We start from the raw sequence: 19939 nt of genomic DNA, 5'->3' as shown, positions 1-19939 counted from the left end.
CCACTACTCCATGGTACCCACTTTTTTGGTACTTTAGTGTATGTCAATCATCATTTTTTTTTACAAATTAACAAATGCTACCAATTTTTTGTGTCGTTTCGTTTTTAGTTGCGCCCTAAAAAGTGTAAATGCTGTAAGTCCACAATAATCAATACAGGTTCTCAAAGGTACCCACTTGTTTGATACTTTAGTGTGTGTCAATCATCATCTTTAAATAATTTACTAAATGCTATCAATTTTTTGTGTCGTTTTTTTTAGTTGGGCCCTAAAAAGTGTTAATACTGTAAGTCCAAAATCATCAATATCGGTAATCAAATGGTACCCACTTATTTGGTACTTTAGTGTGTGTCAAACATAATTTTTCAAAAATGTAAAAAATGCCATTAATTTTTGTTGTCATTTTTATTTTCAGTTGCGCCCTAAAAAGTGTTAATACTGTAAGTCCAGAATCATCAAATCAATGGTACTCACTTGTTCGGTACTTTAGTGTGTGTCAATCATAATTTTTTAAACGTGTAATAAATGCTATCAATTTTTTGTGTCATTTTTGTTTTCAGTTGGGCCTTAAAAAGTGTTAATACTGTAAGTCCAAAATCATCAATATCGGTACTCAATGGTACTCACTTGTTTGGCACTTTATTGTGTGCGTCAATCATCATTTTTAAGAAAATTTAATAAATGCTATAATTCTTTGTGTCGTTTTGTCTTTAGTTGTGCCATAAAAAGTGTTAATTCTGTAAGTCCACAGTAATCAATATCGGTAGTCAATGGTACTCACTTGTTTGGCACTTTAGTGTGTGTCAATCACATATATATTTTTAAAATGTAATAAATCCTATCAATTTTTGTGTCATTTTGTTTTTAGTTACGCCCTAAAAAGTGTTAATACTATAAGTCCACGATCATCAATACCAGTACGCAATGGTACCCACTTGTTTGGTACTTAAGTGTGTGTCAATCATCATATTTCAAAATGTCATTTTTTTGTGTCATTTTGTTTTCAGTTGCGCCCTAAAATGTGTTAATACTGTAAGTCCACGATAATAAATTCTGGTACTCAACGGTAGCGACTTGTTTGGTACTATAGTGTGTGTCAATCATCATTTTTCAGAAATATAAAAAATGCTATCAATCTTTTGTGTCGTTTTGTTTTCAGTTGCACCCTAAAACGTGTTAATACTGTAAGTCCACAATAATCAATACCGGTACTCAACGGTACCCAATTTTTTGTTACTTTAGTGTGTGTAAATTATCATCTTTCAAAAATGTAATAAATGCTGTACATTTTTTGTGTGATTTTGTTTTCAGTCGCGTCCTAAAAAGTGTTAATACTGTAAATACACAATAATCAATACTGGTACTCAACGGTACCCACTTGTTTGGCACTTTAGTGTGTGTCAATCATCATCTTTCAAAAATGTAATAAATGCTATCAATTTTTTGTGTCGTTTTGTTTTTAATGACGCCCTATAAAGTGTAAATACTGTAAGTCCTCAATAATCAATACCGGTACTCAATGGTACCCAATTGTTTGGTACTTTAGTGTGTGTCAATCATAATTTGTATTTAAAATGTAATAAACGCTATCAGTTTTGTGTGTTGTTTTGTTTTTAGTTGCGCCCTAAAAAGTGTTAATACTGTAAGTATTTCCCATATCACGCACCAGCCATTCGATTATAACGGGCATCTTAGAACACGGATGTTGAAATCGCCACGTAAAATCGCTAATGCTAATCAGTAGCATGCCAATAGCTACTGAATATTAGCATGAAGCTAGAAAAGTGGAGCCTTATTTAACTTGCGTTGTTGAGGTCGCTACTTTTTTCCTACGCTTTGAACCCCACGGCTTATAAAACGACGCGGCTAATTGATTGATTTTTCCACAGTTGGATTTTTAAAAAAAGAAAAAAGAAGCAAAGACACTGACTGATGTAATTGTTTGTGCTACGGCGCCATCTTTGGGAGGAGTTTGCCCAACACTGTCCTTCTGTTTAGACTTCATGGCTTTTGATATTTGCTGCCATGCTAGAAGTATGATAACTTCTTCTATATTAACATGCTAACGTTACTATGCTAACATTTTCCCAAATATCTTTGTTTCAACCTAAATACCATGGCTTTTAATACTTGCCAATATAATAAAGATATGCTAACTTCTTCTGTTAGCATGCTAAAGTTACTGTGCTAACTTTTATGCTGGCATTTGTTACAGTTTAAATATCAGAGCTTTTGATACTTGTCGCCACTTTATAAGTATGCCAACTTATTTTATGTTAACATGCTAAAGTTACCATGCTAACGTTTTCTGCTAGCAGTTTTTCAATTTTTTTTTGTTTAAACCTGAATCTCATGGCCTTTGATACTTAACGCCATCCTAGAAGTATGCTAACTTATTTTATGTTAACATGCAAACGTTTTCTGCTAGCATTTTTCCAAATTTATTTTTAGTTTAAACCTAAATATCATGGCTTTTGATACTTGTCGCCATCTTAGAAATATGTTAACTTATTTATGTTAGCATGCTAACGTTACTATGTTAACATTTTCTGCTAGCATTTTTCCATTTTTTTTGTTTAAACCTGAATATCAAGGCTTTTGATACTTGTCGCCATCTTAGAAGTATGCCAACTTATTTTATGTTGACATGCTAATGCTACTACGCTAACATTTTCTGCTAGCATTTTTCAAAATGTTTAGTTTGAATCTGAATATCATGGCTTTTGATACTTGTCACTATTTATAAGTAGGCCAACTTATTCTATGTCAATATGCTAACATTACTATGTTAACATTTTCTGCTAGCTTTTTCCAATTTATTTTTAGTTTGAACCTGAATATCATGGCTTTTGATACTTGTCACCATTTTATAAGTACGCCAACTTATTTTATGTCAACATGCTAACGTTACTATCTTAACATTTTCTGTTAGCTTTTTTCAAAAGTTTTTTAGTTTAAACCTGAATATCATGGCTTTTGATACTTGCTGCCGTCCTAGAAGTATGCTAACTTATTTTATGTTAACATGCTAAAGTTACGATGCTAACATTTTCTGCAAGCATTTTTTCAAATTTTGTTTATTTTATACCTAAATATCATGACTTTTGATACTTATCGCCATCTTAGAAGTAAGCCAACTTATTTTATGTTAACATGCTAATGCTACTATGCTAAAATTTTCTGCTAGCATTTTTCCAAATGTTTAGTTTGAATCTGAATATCATGGCTTTTGATACTTGTCACCATTTTATAAGTAGGCCAACTTATTTTAAGTCAACATGCTAACGTTACTATGTTAACATTTTCTGCAGCTTTTTTCCAATTTCTTTTTAGTTTAAACCTGAATATCATGGCTTTTGATACTTGTTGCCATTCTAGAAGTATGCCAACTTCTTTTATGTTAGCATGTTAAAGTTACGATGCTAACATTTTCTGCTAGCATTTTTCTATTTATTTTGTTTAAACCTGAATATAATGGCTTTTGATACTTGCCGCCATCCTAAAACTATGCTAACTTATTTTATGTTATCATGCTAACGTTACTAAGCTAGCATTTTCTGCCAGCACTTTTCAATTTTTTTTAGTTTGAACCTGAAAACAATGGCTTTTGATACTTGCTGCAATCCTAAAACCATGCTACCTTATTTTATGTTAACATGCCAACATTACTAAGCTAACATTTTCTGCTAGCATTTTTCAAAACATTTTTTAGTTTAAACCTAAAAATCACGGCTTTTGATACTTATTGCCATCCTCAAAGTATGCTACCTTATTTTATGTTAACATGCTAACATTACTAAGCTAATGTTTTCTGGTAGCATTTTTCAAAAAAAACATGTTTGTTTAAACCTAAAAATCACAGCTTTTGATACCTAGTGCCATCCTAGAAGTATGCTAACTGGACAACACAGTTACCGAAAATAATCGGACCATTTTTGAATCTCACATGAGAAAATAAATTGATTAAACACACAAAAGTACCAAAAATTGGTAGCGTTTAAACTTATTTTGCAAAAGAAATGACTTCCTTCTGGTAAGTTGCCGTTGATGTTTAAAAATGTGTTCTGCTCTTGAGTGCAATATGTAAATAATATGCAAATAGTATGCAAATACTATGCGAATGATGCCTCTTTGATCGATGTGCTGAAATCCTGTGCTTTTTTGGAGTGATGCTTCCAGAGGAAGCCTCAAACATGAAAACTCACAAGCTGATGCAATCTTATAGAGTATCAAAAATGGCTTCAAAACCGCAATTTTTCCGAGTATGTGTCAAAACGTGAGACGTTTTAGGTCACCCAAAAAAATTCCGGAATATTTGCCAACCTGTTAGCGGCTCTGTCCACGTCCAATAGGCTCAGGATGGACTGGCCGTCCATGTCGGGGGGTGTGTCCAGGCCGGCGATGTCCAGGATGGTGGGCGCCAGGTCGATGTTGAGGACCATGTGAGGGTTGCTAGGAGACAGGAAGCAGCAGTGTTAGCACTGATCCCCTCTGGAGAACACCGTGTGTGTGTGTGTGTGCGTGTTCTTGTATTTCCAGCCTTCTTATGACATTTTTCATATTGACTGTGTGTCGCTTTTCAAAGTGCTCCCCCTCTGGTCAACATATGAAATAACAAGTGTGTGTAAGAATTTTAAGGGCCCTCCCTCTGGTCAACATATGAAATAACAAGTGTGCGTAAAACTTTGAAGTGCTCCCCCTCTGGCCAACATATAAAATAACAAGTGTGTGTAAACATTAGAAGTGCTCCCCCTCCGGCCAACATATGAAATAACAAGTGTGTGTAAGAAATTGAAACGCGCCCCCTTTGGCCAAAATCAAAATAAAATAATGTAATAAATATGCATGTAGGGACAATAAAAAAAAATTAAAAAAACAATTACAAAAATGAAATAAATAAAAAAAATAAATAAATAAATGCAGTCTTTTTCTCAAAATGAGTCGACTTTTTTGTTTTAAAATTGGGAACAATTTCTCATATTCTTTCTGTTTCTGTAATATTGCAACATTTTCCTGTAAAATTATGTCTTTTTTTATGTCAAAATTAATACTTTTACTGCAAAATGGTGACATTTGTCATATAAAATTCTGAATTGTTCTTGTAAACAACAGTGACATTTATTGAGTAAAATGATGACTTTTGTCACCATTTTGTCAAGTAAAATTCCGCTAATTATTATAACATTGCCAAAATGTTAGTTTTCTTACGAAATAGTGACTTTTTTCTTGTAAAATTGCGACGTTATTGAGTAAAACTCCAAACTTTTATCATAATATTGCACAAACGTTCATTTTTTTCTTGTAACGTTTTGACTTGCGTTGAGTAAAATGCCGACTTTTATTAGAATACTGCCCAAATTCTACGTTTTTCTTGTGAAACTGTGACCTTTTTCTTGTGAAAATCCAACTCATTTACAGTATGTATATATTATTAATGTTGTAAATACACATCTTTACGCATCTAGATAGGGTAGGTTGGCTTTTTTCTCAGGTCTCGAGAAGGTCAGAAAAATAAAAATGTGTGTGTGTGTGTGTGTGTGTGTGTGTGTGTGTGTGTGTGTGTGTGTGTGTGTGTGTGTGTATGTGTGCGTGCGCGCTTACACGCTGCCTTGCTCCACGTTTGGTCCTCTGACGTAAAAGGGGACTCGGATGTCAAAGTCGTAGGGCATGGACTTCCCTGTGAGAGCACAAACATGATTCAGCGGGAAGTAGGGGGCGTGTCCGGGAAGTAGGGGGCGTGTCCACGCGGGCGGCCGCTTACCTTTGACCAGGCCAAACTGTCCAATGTGGTAGCCGTGGTCAGACGTGTAGATGATGTAGGTGTTCTCCAGCTCCTTGGTCTCCACCAGCATATTGTATAGCTGACACACACACACACACACACACACACACACACACACGTTATCATACGGAATGGGGACCAAGTTTTTGATCGGGACTTGTGGGGACCACCCTTTCTACAGGTTGTAGAGGCATAAAAAAATGAGGTAAAATGGCCATTGCCCAGTTAGCTCATACACATCTTTAAATCTCTGGATTGATGAAGTAAAGTGTTGGTCATACTTACTGGGGACCCTGGGGAAAAAGGGTTAATATGGGGTTCATGGGGACCAGATTTGAATAATTTTGCATAATTCACACACTTAAGTACGTGTTAGGGTTAGGGTTACCCTTAAGCCTAACCCTACATGTTTTATTGGCAAAAGCTTACAAATCACTTAGGCATCTTCAGAATGGACTATCATTTAAAAAGGTTCCCTTAAGGCAGGGGTGTCCAAAGTGCGGCCTGGGGGCCATTTGCGGCCCGCAGGTAATTATTTAACGGCCCCACGGCACATTTTAAAAATACGATTAAAAAATTTTAAAATGTAAAAACTGATATAAAAGAGCAAACGGGTGAAATGTAAAAAGAAAATGTTGCAATGTTTACTCTAATAACACAAAGCTGGCATGCAGGATGTTTCTTTCATTAAAAAATAATAATGAATCAAAATCAATGTCATTATGAATTATTGACCCAATCAAGGCTCCAATTACGTCACGTTAAATTTTCCACTTTGGGGCAAATGTTACATATTTTGTGTTTGCCATATAAAAAACTGAGCAGTTTTTTTAAAGAAGGGTCTAAAATGAACAAACAAAAAACATAAACAATACTAAAACTTATAATTGACGGATAGATCTAGAGTTGATCTCGAGATTATTGTGTTAAAAGTAAACTGTAAAAAAAATTATAATTTATTTTCTAACACTTTAATGAGTAGGACACTTCTGGATCCCCAATAATTTTTGTGTGATTTGTTTTTTAATGTCATTGCTCAAAAAATAATGATTAATTAAAATCAATGGTGTTAGGAGTGATTGACCTTTATAATGCTCCAATTATTATAAAATCTAAAATATTTAACTTAAAAAAATTATTGGGTGAAAATATTGCATATTTTGTGATTTTTTCCATAAAAACTGTTTTTTTGTGACAAAAATAGCATACAACTTAAATCTTTAAAATCATTATATTGACAGATGGACCTAATGTTGATTTAGAGATTCAAAACTTTAATAATAATTAAAAAAAATAATACTGCATAATAACACAATTTTCATATTATTTTTTACCAAAACCCTTTGGAGTCCCTGGGATCAAGCCTGAGCGGAGGTCGAAATGTATATTTTTTATATATATATTGTATTGTTTTTTTTAAAATAAAAAATATCAAAATGGCCCCTGCTTGCTTTGATTTTTCAGTGTGTGGCCCTCAGTGGATAAAGTTTGGACACCCCTGCCTTAGGGGAACCTGTTTTTTGGTCCCCATACCGTCAGAAGTCCCGTAAAGGTGACTGTGTAAACAGAGCATGTCCCCATTAAGTCAGCATTGCCAGAACACACACACACGCACACACTTTTACAGCCGCATGACACCAGACAAAGCAAACACGCTAATAAACATAAACATCTTCCCAATTTTTGTAGTTCATGGCTATTGATACTTGACGCCGTCTGAGAAGTATCCCAACTTATTTTTTGTTAGTCTGCTAACGTTACTACGCTAACGTTTTCTGCTAGCATTTTCTCAATTTTTTTTTAGTTCAAACCTTAAAGGCCTACTGAAACCCACTACTACCCACCACACAGTCTGATAGTTTATATATCAATGATGAAATATTAACATTGCAACACATGCCAATACGGCCGGTTTAGTTTACTAAATTGCAATTTTAAATTTCCCGCGGAGTTTCTTGTTGAAAACGTCACGGAATGATGACGCGTGTGCGTGTTATAGCGGATATATTACCCCAGCACCACACACGGCTAAAAGTCGTCTCTTTTCATCGCATAATTACACAGTAATTTGGTAGAATGTTTAAACTTTAAAAAATCATGGATGTTGCTACTTGGCGCCATCCTAGGAATATGCTAACTCTTTTGTTAGCTTCAGTCGTAACCACCCTGACAAACATAAACCCATTTGGCAATATCACATTGAAGTGTGTCACCTTGTCCATGCTGTCGTCCACCGAGAGCAGAGTCTGCAGTCGTTTCCTCTGCAGCATGTTGGTGAACTCCATGTGGATCGGCTTCATGGAGCCCGTGTAGCGCATGATCCAGTGCTTGTCCGGGTTGGGAGCGTGGTTGTAACTGGGAGTGCTGGGAAGCACACGTACACGTTAGGGTCTTTCCATGGTCCCCCTACATCTTGAGTCTGTGTCTTAGTGTGTGTGTGTGTGTGTGTGTGTTCTGGCAATTCTGACTTAGTGGGGACATAGCTCTGTTTACACAGTCACCTTTAGGGGACTTCTGACGATATGGGGACATAAAAAACAGGTCCCGTATAGGGAAACTATTTTAAATGAACCATGAACCTCATAATAATTCTTTATTCCCAGGGTCCCCAGTAAGAATGATCACCACATTACTTCATTAATCCAGAGATTTAAAGACGTTTATGAGCTAACTGGGCAGTGGCCATTTTACCTAATTGTTTTATGTCTCCACAACCTGTAGAAAGGGTGGTCCCCACAAGCCCCGAACAACAACTTCGTTCCCATTCCAAATGATAACCACTGTGTGTGTGTGTGTGTGTGTGTGTGTGTGTGTGTGTGTGTGTGTGTGTGTGTGAGTGTGTCTACACACATGTGCTGTGACGCGTTGGGAAAGGCGTTGCTGTACTGCGGCGCCGAGTCCTCCGGTCCATGAGGGGCGGCGTGACTCAGTACCATCATGACGGGCCGATGTGGGTAAACCCGCTTGGACCAGCGGAAGTAGCGAATGGACTCTGCTGTGATCACGTCTGTTAGGTAGTCCTGAAACACCATTTTACACATTACAGGTGTAAAGTGCAGTTGAAAAACACCAAATGATCAAAGACGTCATCATAGGAAATGTGTGTGATTGATTTATGGCAGAGACTTCGTTTCAGGCTAAATATCACGGCTTTTGATACCTGTCGCCATCTTAGAGGTATGCTAACTTTTTCTATGTTACCATGCTAACACTTGTATGCTAAAATGTTTCCAAATGTCTTAATTTCAGCCCAAAAATTACGGCTATTGATACTTGCCGCCATCTTAGAGGTATGCTAACTTCCTCTGTTAGCATGCTAATATTTTATGCTAGCATTTTTCCAAATGTCTTTGTTTCAGCCTAAATATCATGGCTTTTGATACTTGCCGCCATCTTAGAGATATGCTAATGTTTTCTATGTTACCATGCTAGCACTTGTACGCTAACATTTTTCCGAATTTCTTTGTTTCAGCGTAGATATAACAGCTTTTAATACTTGTCGCCATCTTAGAGGTAAGCTAACTTCTTCTATGTTAGCATGCTAACACTTGTATGCTAACATTTTTCCAAATTTCTTTGTTTCAGCCTAAATATCACGGTTTTGATGCTTGTCGCCATCTAAGAGATATGCTAATGTTTTCTATGTTACCATGCTAACACCTGTATGCTAACATTTTTCCAAATGTCTTTGTTTCAGCCTAAACATCACGGATTTTGATACTTGTCGCCATCCTAGAGGTATGCTAACTTCTTCTAAGTTACCATGCTAACACTTAAATGCTAACATTTTTCCGAATGTCTTTGTTTCAGCCTAAGCATCATGGCTTTTGATACTTGCCGCCATTTTAGAGGTATGCTACCTTCTTCTATGTTAGCATGCTAACATTTTATGCTAGCATTTTTCCAAATGTCTTCGTTTCAGCCTAAATATCACGGCTTTTGATACTTGCCACCATCTTAGAGGTATGCTAACTTCTTCTATGTTAGCATGCTAGCACTTGTATGCTAACATTTTTCCGAATATCTTTGTGTCAGCCTAAATATCACGGCTTTTGATACTTGCCGCCATCTTAGAGGTATGCTGACTTCTTCTCTGTTAGCATGCTAACATTGTACGCTAGCATTTTTCAAAATGTCTTTGTTTCAGCCTAAACATCACAGCTTTTGATACTTGCCGCCATCTTAGAGGTATGCTAACTTCTTCTATGTTAGCATGCTAACACTGTACGCTAGCATTTTTCAAAATGTCTTTGTTTCAGCCTAAAAATCACGGCTTTTGATACTTGCCACCATCTTAGAGGTACGCTAACTTCTTCTGTTCGCATGCTATTATTTTATGCTAGCATTTTTCCAAATGTCTTCGTTTCAGCCTAAATACCATGGCTTTTGATACTTGCCGACATCTTAAAGATATGCTAACTCCTTCTATGCTAGCATGCTAACATTTTATGCTAGCATTTTTCCAAATGTCTTTGTTTCAGCCGAAATATCACAGCTTTTGATACCTGCCGCCATCTTAGAGGTATGCTAACTTCTTCTAGGTTAGCATGCTAACATTTTATGCTAGCATTTTTCCAAATGTCTTTGTTTCAGCCCAAATATTACAGCCTCTGATACTTGCCGCCATCTTAGAGGTCCAGCTGACAAACATGAACAGACATCACAGAGACCTCAAACAACCTATACCTAACACAATAAATGACATATAATTGAATGAATGACATCATTAACAAGCATTTAGATCATCCATCATGCAGGGTCAGTCCACTCCTCGCCGCCTCCTTTGTGCAAACTTTTCATCCCCTTGCAGTGAACCACCCCTCCCCCTTGCAGTGACACACCACACAACCTCTCCGCAGCCAGTTGACGTGATCGCCCACGCCACCCACTCAACGTGGGAATGAGCAATGAATAGAAGTGGACTGCACACACATTGCCCTCAGCAAAATGTCTTCATGGCTCCGCCCATTTGATGTCGTGATTGGTCCATTTACTCTCAAGCTATGCAGGAATGGTTTGAATGTTGGAAAATTATGAGATGTTGAAATGGTCTCCAGATTTTGGCGCGCTCTACCTTCCACATTTTTCATCCGATTCAAAGCGTTCCAACTTCAAACTGTTCATCTTATTCGGGATTCCCAGGCTTTCCCTTGAAAAATTCCCAAAATTCCCAGATTTCCCAGAATTCCAGATTTTCCAGGACATTTTTCCCCATTCAAAATGAATTGGTCATTTTTCAAACATCCAACATTTCCACGTTACAATCTATTCAAACCATTCCACCTTCAACATATTCCACTCATCCTGGACATTCTATCATTTATCAAAGTTCAAAAAAATTCCAGGAATTCCCAGATTTCACGTTTTTTCAGAACCCTTTTTTGACCCTTTTTTCTGGCGACTACTTCTTCCACATTTTCCAACCCACTTCAACCATTCCACCGTCCAAACATTCGTCTTAATCAGGACAAAAAATGAAATTGAACTGTAAAAATTCCTGGTTTTCCAGAAATTCAAGGATTTCCTTTATACTATTTCTCAATTAAAAATGTGACGACTTCAATATTTCTTGCCCGATTTGAAAAATTCCAACACCAACCATTTAAACTTATTCAAGTCTTTTAACATTTTCCAGAAAAATACATCTTTTCCCGAAATTCCCAAATTTACATGAAATTCACATTGAAATGAAAGGGACATTTTTCAAAGTTCCACAATTCCAACATTTTTCATACAATTCAAACGTTCCAACTTCAAACTATTCAGTCTATTCGGGATTCGCTGGCTTTTCCTTGAAAAATTCCAAAAATTCCCAGATTTCCAGGTTTTCTGGGACATTTTTCCCCATTCAAAATTAATTGGCCATTTTTCAAATTTGCACCATTTCCACATTTTTCAATCTATTCAAACCATTCCACCTTCAACATATTCCACTCATCCTGGACATTCTATAATTTTTCAAAGTTCAAAAAAATTCCAGGAATTCCCAGAATTCTCGTTTTTTTCAAACCCTTTTTTGACCCTTTTTTTTTTGCAACTACTTATTCCACATTTTCCAACCCACTTAAACCATTCCACCGTCCAAACATTCGTCTTAATCAGGACAAAAAATGAAGTCAAACTGGAAAAATACCTGTTTTTATCTGAAATTCCAGGATTCTAGCGGGAACTCTCCTTCAACCCTTCTTCGATTACGCTTGCACCTCCTGGTACCCCAGCACCTCCAAAACCCTCAAATCTAGACTCCAAACATCCCAGAATAAGCTAATCCGGTTTTAGACCTCCACCCCAGATCACACCACAATCCAACCCACTTCTCCAAAGTGGGCTGGCTCAGGGTGGAGGAAAGAGTCAAACAACTTGCACTGAGCCTAGTCTATAAAATCCACTACACCTCCTTGATACCGAAGTACATGTCAAATTACTTCCTTAACGTAAATGACCGCCATAACCACAACACCAGGGGGAGCTCCACAAACCACGTTAAACCCAGATTTCGATCTAACAAAGGTCTTAACTCATTCTCTTTCTATGCCACATCAATGTGGAATGCACTCCCAACAGGTGTAAAAGTAAGTGCATCTCTATATTCCTTCAAAACCGCACTAAAACAACACCTCCAGGCAACTTCAACACTTTACTAATACCCTCCTCCATTCACATCCCATCTCGCCGGATTATAAACAACTCAAATGTACTTCTAATGTATATACTTGTTGTTAAGCTATGTGAACTCACTATGTTCTCTGCTGGCTGTACATATCCTACTAAATAAGACCTACATTGTTTCAATGTCCACATTTCTCTGTTGATGCAATTGTTGATGACTGAAGTTCTGATATCAACCAAAGCTTCTCATCCCACCCCCCGGATTGTAAATAATGTAAATAATTCAATGTACATACTATGATGATTAACTTGTGTGATGACTGTATTATGTTGATAGTATATATTTGTACCATGAATTGATTAACGTGGACCCCGACTTAAACAAGTTGAATAACTTATTCGGGTGTTACCATTTAGTGGTCCATTGTACGGAATATGTACTGTACTGTGCAATCTACTAATAAAAGTATCAATCAATCAATCAAACCATTTTTCAATTAAAAATGTTACTACTTCAACATTAATTATCCGATTTGAAAAAGTCCAACACCAACCATTTCAACTCATTCAAGTCTTTTAAAATTTTTCCAGAAAATTCCCGCTTTTCCTGAAATTCCTAAATTTCCATTAAATTCCCTTTCGTCATAATTTTGACAAGTAAAATTCAGATTATTACTATAGTATTGCCAACATTTGAAAGTTTTCTTATAAAATTGTTACTTTTGTCGAGTAAAATGACGGCTCTTTTCATAAAATTTACCAACATTTTTTGTTTTTCTTGTAAAATTGCGACCCTCATTGAGTAAAGTTACAACTTTTATCATAATATTACACAACATATTGTAACATGCCCTGCGATGAGGTAGCGACTTGTCCAGGGTGTACACCGCCTTCCGCCCGATTGTAGCTGAGATAGGCACCAGCGCCCACTGCGACCCCAAAGGGAATAAGCGGTAGAAAATGGATGGATATTGTAACATTTGGACTTGCGTTGAGTAAAATGACGACTTTTATTATAATACTGCCAAAATTCTAAGTTTTTCTTGTGAAATTGTGAGCTTTTTCTTGTGAAATTCCAACTCATTTTTCACAACAAGCTTTTTTATATTTGCATTGTATGTATATTTTATTAATGTTGTAAATACACATTTTTATGTATCTAGAAAGGGTGGTCCTAAAGAGGTGGACTTTTTTCTCAGGTCTCAAGAAGGTAAAAAATACAAGAATATGTGTGTGCGTGTGTGTGTGTGTTCTTGTATTTCAACCCTTCTCGAGACATCAAGAAGGAAAAGTAGCTTCCGTATGAGGAGGTGTGAACAAGTTAGGACCAACATCAGGGTCCCAATACGGAAAACCATTGCATTTAATAGAGAACCAAATACTAAAGTCTGTGAACATTGCTCCAAAGTCAGGATTTTTTTGTTGATTTAATGTACACACAAAAGTTAACTTTGGCAGATGCAAAAGCAGCAATATATGATAAAACAAGATGGCAGCTAAAGGACTTCCCTATTCATTCCCGGAAAAAACCCGGCAGGTGGACAGCTGACTTTTGTTGTAATTTTGCCAAGTAAAATTCTGATTATTATTATAAAATTGCCAACATTTTAAAGTTTTCAGAGAAAATTGTGACTTTTGTCGAGTAAAATGACTCTTTTCATAAAATTTATATATAATTTTTGTTTTTCTTGTAAAATTGCGACCGTCATTGAATAAAATCCCAACTTGTATCATAATATTGCACAACATATTGTAACATTTGAACTTGCGTTGAGTAAAATTATGACTTTTATTATAATACCGCCAAAATTTAAAGTTTTTCTTGTGAAATTGTGACTTTTTCTTGTGAAATTCCAACTCATTTTTCACAACAAGCTTTTTTATATTTGCATAGTATGTATATATTATTAATGTTGTAAATACACATTTTTATATATCTAGAAAGGGTGGTCCGAAAGAGGAGGGCTTTTTTCTGAAGTCTCAAGAAGGTAAGAAATAAAATAAATGTGTGTGTCTGTGTGTGTGTGTGTGTGTGTGTGTGTGTGTGTGTGTGTGTGTGTGTGTGTGTGAGTGTGCATGCCTCAGGGTACTGTGCTCCGTGTTTCTCTCTGATCCCGTTACGACTGAGAGTGTAGTTGTAGAAGCGACTGTTCTTGACCAGGCCAAGCCACTCCTTCCATCCGGCAGGAACGTACGAGCCGTTGTACTCGTTCAGATACTTCCCGAAGAAGGCTGCCGAGCACGCACACGCGCACACACACGCACACACACAGGCAGAAGTAAATAAGAAAGTCATGAAGTGAATGTGTGTGTGTGTCTGTGTGAGTGTGTATATACCCGTCCTGTATCCTGTGTTGTTGAGGTAGACGGCGAAGGTTCGCGGTTCTTGCTGACGCTGCCACGACATGGACGAGCAATTCTCGTTGTTAGTGTACGTGTTGTGGTTGTGCACGTACCTACACACGCACGGCACACGCACACACACACAAGGTTGGATTGGCTGGAGTTAGCGGTAGCAAGTGGCGGGCAGACGGACTTACTTCCCAGTGAGCATGCTGGAACGTGACGGACAGCACATGGGCGTGGTGACAAAGGCGTTGGTGAAGGAAGTCCCGCCCTCTTCCATGATGCGCCGCGTCTTATTCATGGCCTGCATGGAGCCTAGAAAAAAACAAACCATTTTTTTTATTAATTGTGATCCTTCTTTGACATTTTCAAAAATATATTTACATTTTATATATATATATATATATATATATATATAAATATATATATATATATATATATATATAACATATATATATATATATTTGTATACATCATTTTTTTATGAAAAACAAACACTATGTATATATATATATATATATATATATATATACATACAGTATATATGTATGTATTTATTTATATATATATATATTTTTTAAATACATTTTTGGTTTAAAATATATAAATATGTAAAAATATGTATACAATTAAATATATATAAATAATATATATACAATTTAAACATGTATATATACATATATACACAAAAAATGGATTTAAAAGAAAAAACTATATAATATTTTTATTTTGTTTAAAAAAATATATATATATATATTTCCCCTAATATACATACATGTACAGTATATATGTATGTATTTATTTATATATATCTATTTTTTAAATAGATTTTTGGTTTAAAATATATAAATATGTAAAAATATGTATACAATTAAATATATATAAATAATATATATAAAATTTAAACAAGTATAAATACATATATACACAAAAAATAGATTTAAAAGAAAAAAATATATAATATTTTTATTTTCTTTAAAAAAATATATATATATATTTCCCCTAATATATATATATATATATATATATATATATATATATATATATATATATATATATATATATACACAGCTAAAACCAGATAACTTTAAGCCCTCACCCATAACAATATATATATATATATATATATATATATATATATATATATATATATATATATACACAGCTAAAACCAGATAACTTTAAGCCCTCACCCATAACAATATATATATATATATATATATATATATATATATATATATATATATATGTATACACACACACACACACACACACATATTTGTTAGGTCAGGAAAAAACATAGAGGCTATGTCATCCCTACAAGCCTGTTCGCAGGTTTCCCTGCTCTTCAGGGGATTTATCTGTGTTTTTTCCTAATGAATCCTGACCTAACGTATATTCCGCTCTACCCCGATATTGAGCACTGAACCACAAAAACCTCGACTACCTTTACTTACTTGTATTTAACTTTATCAAATGTTTGGGTAGAATTTGATCAAAACCAGTTTTCTTTGAAGTATTATAGGATTGATTGCTCGCAGCTGTTTGTGTATTTAACGGCGAAATGGAGTTAGTAACAGAACTGGCACACAACGTCATTAAAAAGTATTGACTTTGAATCGAGTATTGTTTTGTGCTTAAACCGACGTGAGCTAATTGCTGTTTTGTGCACGTCGACGAGCCATGTAAAAGGCAGTGTAAAAGGCGTTGCTATGACAACAAGCACGCCAGTGTTTCAGTCACCCAGCTCCATGTCCTGGTCGTCGGTGAGCACCAGGATGATGTTGGGACGGATGTTGCGTCTGTCTCTCAGGAGGCGGGGCTTCAGCCGCTGGCCCGGCGGGAACTGAGCGTGGCCCAGCGTGGTGGACGCCAACAGGATGAGGAGGAGTCCGCCCGCCATTGGCCCACGTTGACCCCTGACCTCACCCGGAGATCAACCAATCAGCTGCTCCGGCGTCTGGAAGGCAGAAGACAAAGGTCAAAGGTCAAGACGGCGAGGAGCGATATCAGGACAGGCGCAGGAGGCATTCTCATTAATATTCATGAGCTGCGGGCGGGTACAGCTGGCCACTAATGAGATGCAGCGCTAACGATCACTCTCTTCCATATTCATCAGTAGCTTTGCATGTTTGGATACCCCCCCCCCCCCCCCCGCATGAGGTCAGAGGTCACGGCGCTGAGGGGAGAGGGCAGCAGAGCGGTTACCATGGCGACAGAGAAGAGTCGACTGTAGCATCAATAAACACGCGCTGGCAGCGTCATGTGAGCTGTGTGTGTGTGTGTGCTCTCTGCAGCCATTACAAAACACCGACCTTTGACCTGTGTGTGTGCGTCAGATGTGATAAGCTGCTATTTTCTGTCATTAATTGAGCAAGAAAATAGCCGACCTTTGACCTCGTAAGGTAATGACCCGTGTGAGTTGATGGAAATGAGATTGTTTATAGCTACACTAACGTGGTCTCTAACTCAAGGCCCGCCTCGTCATTTAAAGTGGCCTGCCATTTTATTTTATATTGTCAGCCACTTCATTTAAAGTGGCCCTTTGCATCATTCAAAGTGGCCCTTTGCATCATTCAAAGTGGCCCCTTACATCATTCAACGTGGCCTGCCACATTATTCATTGTGGTCTGTCCAATCATATAATGTACCACCTGATGTCGTACAACCTGGTCCGTCACGTCATTCAATGTTGTCCTCACAACATTTAAAGTGGCCCGCCATGTCATTCAATGTGGCCTGCTAATTTATTTTATATGGTCAGTCACATAATTTAAAGTGGCCCTTTGCATCATTCAACGTGGTCTGCCACATAATTTAATGAGGTTCCCAACATTATTCAACGGTCTGCCACATAATTTAATGTTGTCCGCCATGTCATTCCAGTTGGCCCGTTACATCATTCAATGTGGCCTCCCACATTATTCATTCTGGTCCGTCCTATCATTTATAGTGGCCCTATATGCTGTTCAACCTAGTCCGTCATGTCATTCGATGTGGTCTTCCAGAACATTTAAAGTGGACCGCCATGTAATTCAATATGGCCTGCCAATTTATTTTATATGGTCAGCCAAATCATTTAAAGTGGCCCTTTGCATCATTCAAAGTGGTACGACGCATTATTCAATGTGGTCTGCCACTTAATTTAATGAGATTCCCAACATTATTCAACGTAGTCTGCCACATCATTTAATGTTGTCATTCAAGGTGGCCCATTACATCATTCAAATTGGCCTGCCACATTATTCATTGTGGTCCGTCCTATCATTTATTGTGGCCCTATATGTTGTTCAACCTGGTCTGTCATGTCATTCAATGTGGTCTTCTACTACATATAATTTGGCCCGCCATGTCATTCAATGTGGCCTGCCACTTTTATTTTATAAGGTCAGCCAATTCATTTAAAGTGGCCCTTTGCATCATTCAACGTGGTACGACGCATTATTCAATGTGGTCTGCCACTTAATTTAAAGAGATTCCCAACATTATTTGACATAGTCTGCCATGACATTTAATGTTGCCCGCCATTTCATTCAAGGTGGCCCGTTACATCATTCATTGTGGCCAGCCACATTCTTCATTGTGGTCCGTCCTATCATTTAATGTACCACTTGATGTCGTTCAACCTGGTCCGTCACGTAATCAATGTTGTCTTCCACAACATTTAAAGTGGCCCACCATATCATTCAAGTGGCCTGCTACATTATATTATATGCTCGGTTATTTTGGCCCTTTGCAGGATTCAATGTGGTCCGTCACATCGTTCAATGTGGTATTTTACATAGTTTAAAATGGTCTGCCGCGTTTATTAGAGAGGTTTGCAACATTATTCGACGTAGCCTGCTACTTCATTTAAGTGGCCTGCCGCTGCCCCATCATTTAATGTTGTCCGCCATATCATTCAAGGTGGCCTGTTACATCATTCAATGTGGCCTACCACTTTATTCATTGTGGTCCGTACTATCACTTAATTTGGCCCTTTATGTCGTTCAACCTGGTCCGTCACGTCATTCAATGTGGCACACCCTGTGATTATATCTACTTCATTTAAAGTGGCCCTTTGCATCACCACTTGATGTCGTTCAACCTGGTCCGTCACATTATTCAATGTGGTCTGCCACATAATTTAATGAGGTTCCCAACATAATTCGACAGAGTCAGTAGAAGCATTTAAGTCTCACCTTAAAACTCATCTGTATACTCTAGCCTTTAAATAGACCTCCTTTTTAGACCAGTTGATCTGCCGCTTCTTTTCTTTCTCCTATGTCCCCCCCTCCCTTGTGGAGGGGGTCCGGTCCGATGACCATGGATGAAGTACTGGCTGTCCAGAGTCGAGACCCAGGATGGACCGCTCTTCGGGACCCAGGATGGACCGCTCGCCTGTATCGATTGGGGACATCTCTACGCTGCTGATCCGCCTCCGCTTGAGATGGTCTCCTGTGGACGGGACTCTCGCTGCTGTCTTGGATCCGCTTTGAACTGAACTCTCGCGGCTGTGTTGGAGCCACTATGGATTGAACTTTCACAGCATCATGTTAGACCCGCTCGACATCCATTGCTTTTGGTCCCCTAGAGGGGGGGGGGGGGGGGTTGCCCACATCTGAGGTCCTCTCCAAGGTTTCTCATAGTCAGCATTGTCACTGGCGTCCCACTGGATGTGAATTCTCCCTGCCCACTGAGTGTGAGTTTTCCTTGCCCTTTTGTGGGTTCTTCCGAGGATGTTGTAGTCATAATGATTTGTGCAGTCCTTTGAGACATTTGTGATTTGGGGCTATATAAATAAACATTGATTGATTGATTGATTGATTGATTGAGTCTGCCACATCATTTAATATTGTCCCACACATCATTTAATGTTGTCCGCCATGTCATTCAAGGCGGCCCGTTACATCTTCAATGTGGGCTGCCACCTTATTCATTGTGGTCCTACCTATCGTTTAATGTACCATTTTATGTCGTTCAACCTGGTCCGTCACGCCATTCAATGTGGTCTTCCACAACATTTAAAGTGACCCACCGTGTCATTCAATGTAGCATGCTACAATATTTTTTATATTGTCATTTATAATGGCCCTTTGCAGCATTCGATGTGGTCCGTCAAATTGTTCAATATGGTCTTTTACATACTTTAAATTGGTCTGCCACATTATTTAAAGAGGTTCGCAACATTATTCAACGTAGTCTGCTACATCATTTAATGTTGTC

At 37.4% G+C, this 19939-nt stretch overlaps 1 protein-coding gene across 3 annotated transcripts in view; it reads right to left on the bottom strand.

Annotated features, from left to right (window-relative positions):
- LOC133554273 (extracellular sulfatase Sulf-2-like) overlaps positions 1-19939 on the bottom strand; it is a 56652-nt gene that overhangs the window by 18588 nt on the left and 18125 nt on the right. For all 3 annotated transcript variants that reach the window (XM_061902790.1, XM_061902789.1, XM_061902787.1), the window contains 9 exons: positions 16478-16694; positions 14929-15049; positions 14726-14844; positions 14469-14620; positions 8630-8799; positions 7993-8143; positions 5759-5858; positions 5599-5674; positions 4321-4449 (listed from right to left, as the gene is read on the bottom strand). In XM_061902790.1, the coding sequence (XP_061758774.1) occupies positions 4321-4449; positions 5599-5674; positions 5759-5858; positions 7993-8143; positions 8630-8799; positions 14469-14620; positions 14726-14844; positions 14929-15049; positions 16478-16637 (1178 nt within the window). In that variant the 5' untranslated portion in view covers positions 16638-16694. The remainder of the gene's footprint in view (positions 1-4320; positions 4450-5598; positions 5675-5758; positions 5859-7992; positions 8144-8629; positions 8800-14468; positions 14621-14725; positions 14845-14928; positions 15050-16477; positions 16695-19939) is intronic.

This window comes from Nerophis ophidion, linkage group LG06 (genome assembly GCF_033978795.1).
Source record: "Nerophis ophidion isolate RoL-2023_Sa linkage group LG06, RoL_Noph_v1.0, whole genome shotgun sequence".
Classification (NCBI taxonomy): domain Eukaryota; kingdom Metazoa; phylum Chordata; class Actinopteri; order Syngnathiformes; family Syngnathidae; genus Nerophis; species Nerophis ophidion.
The sequence above is the reverse complement of the archived record's forward strand: the minus strand, read 5'-3'. Positions and strand labels throughout refer to the sequence as shown.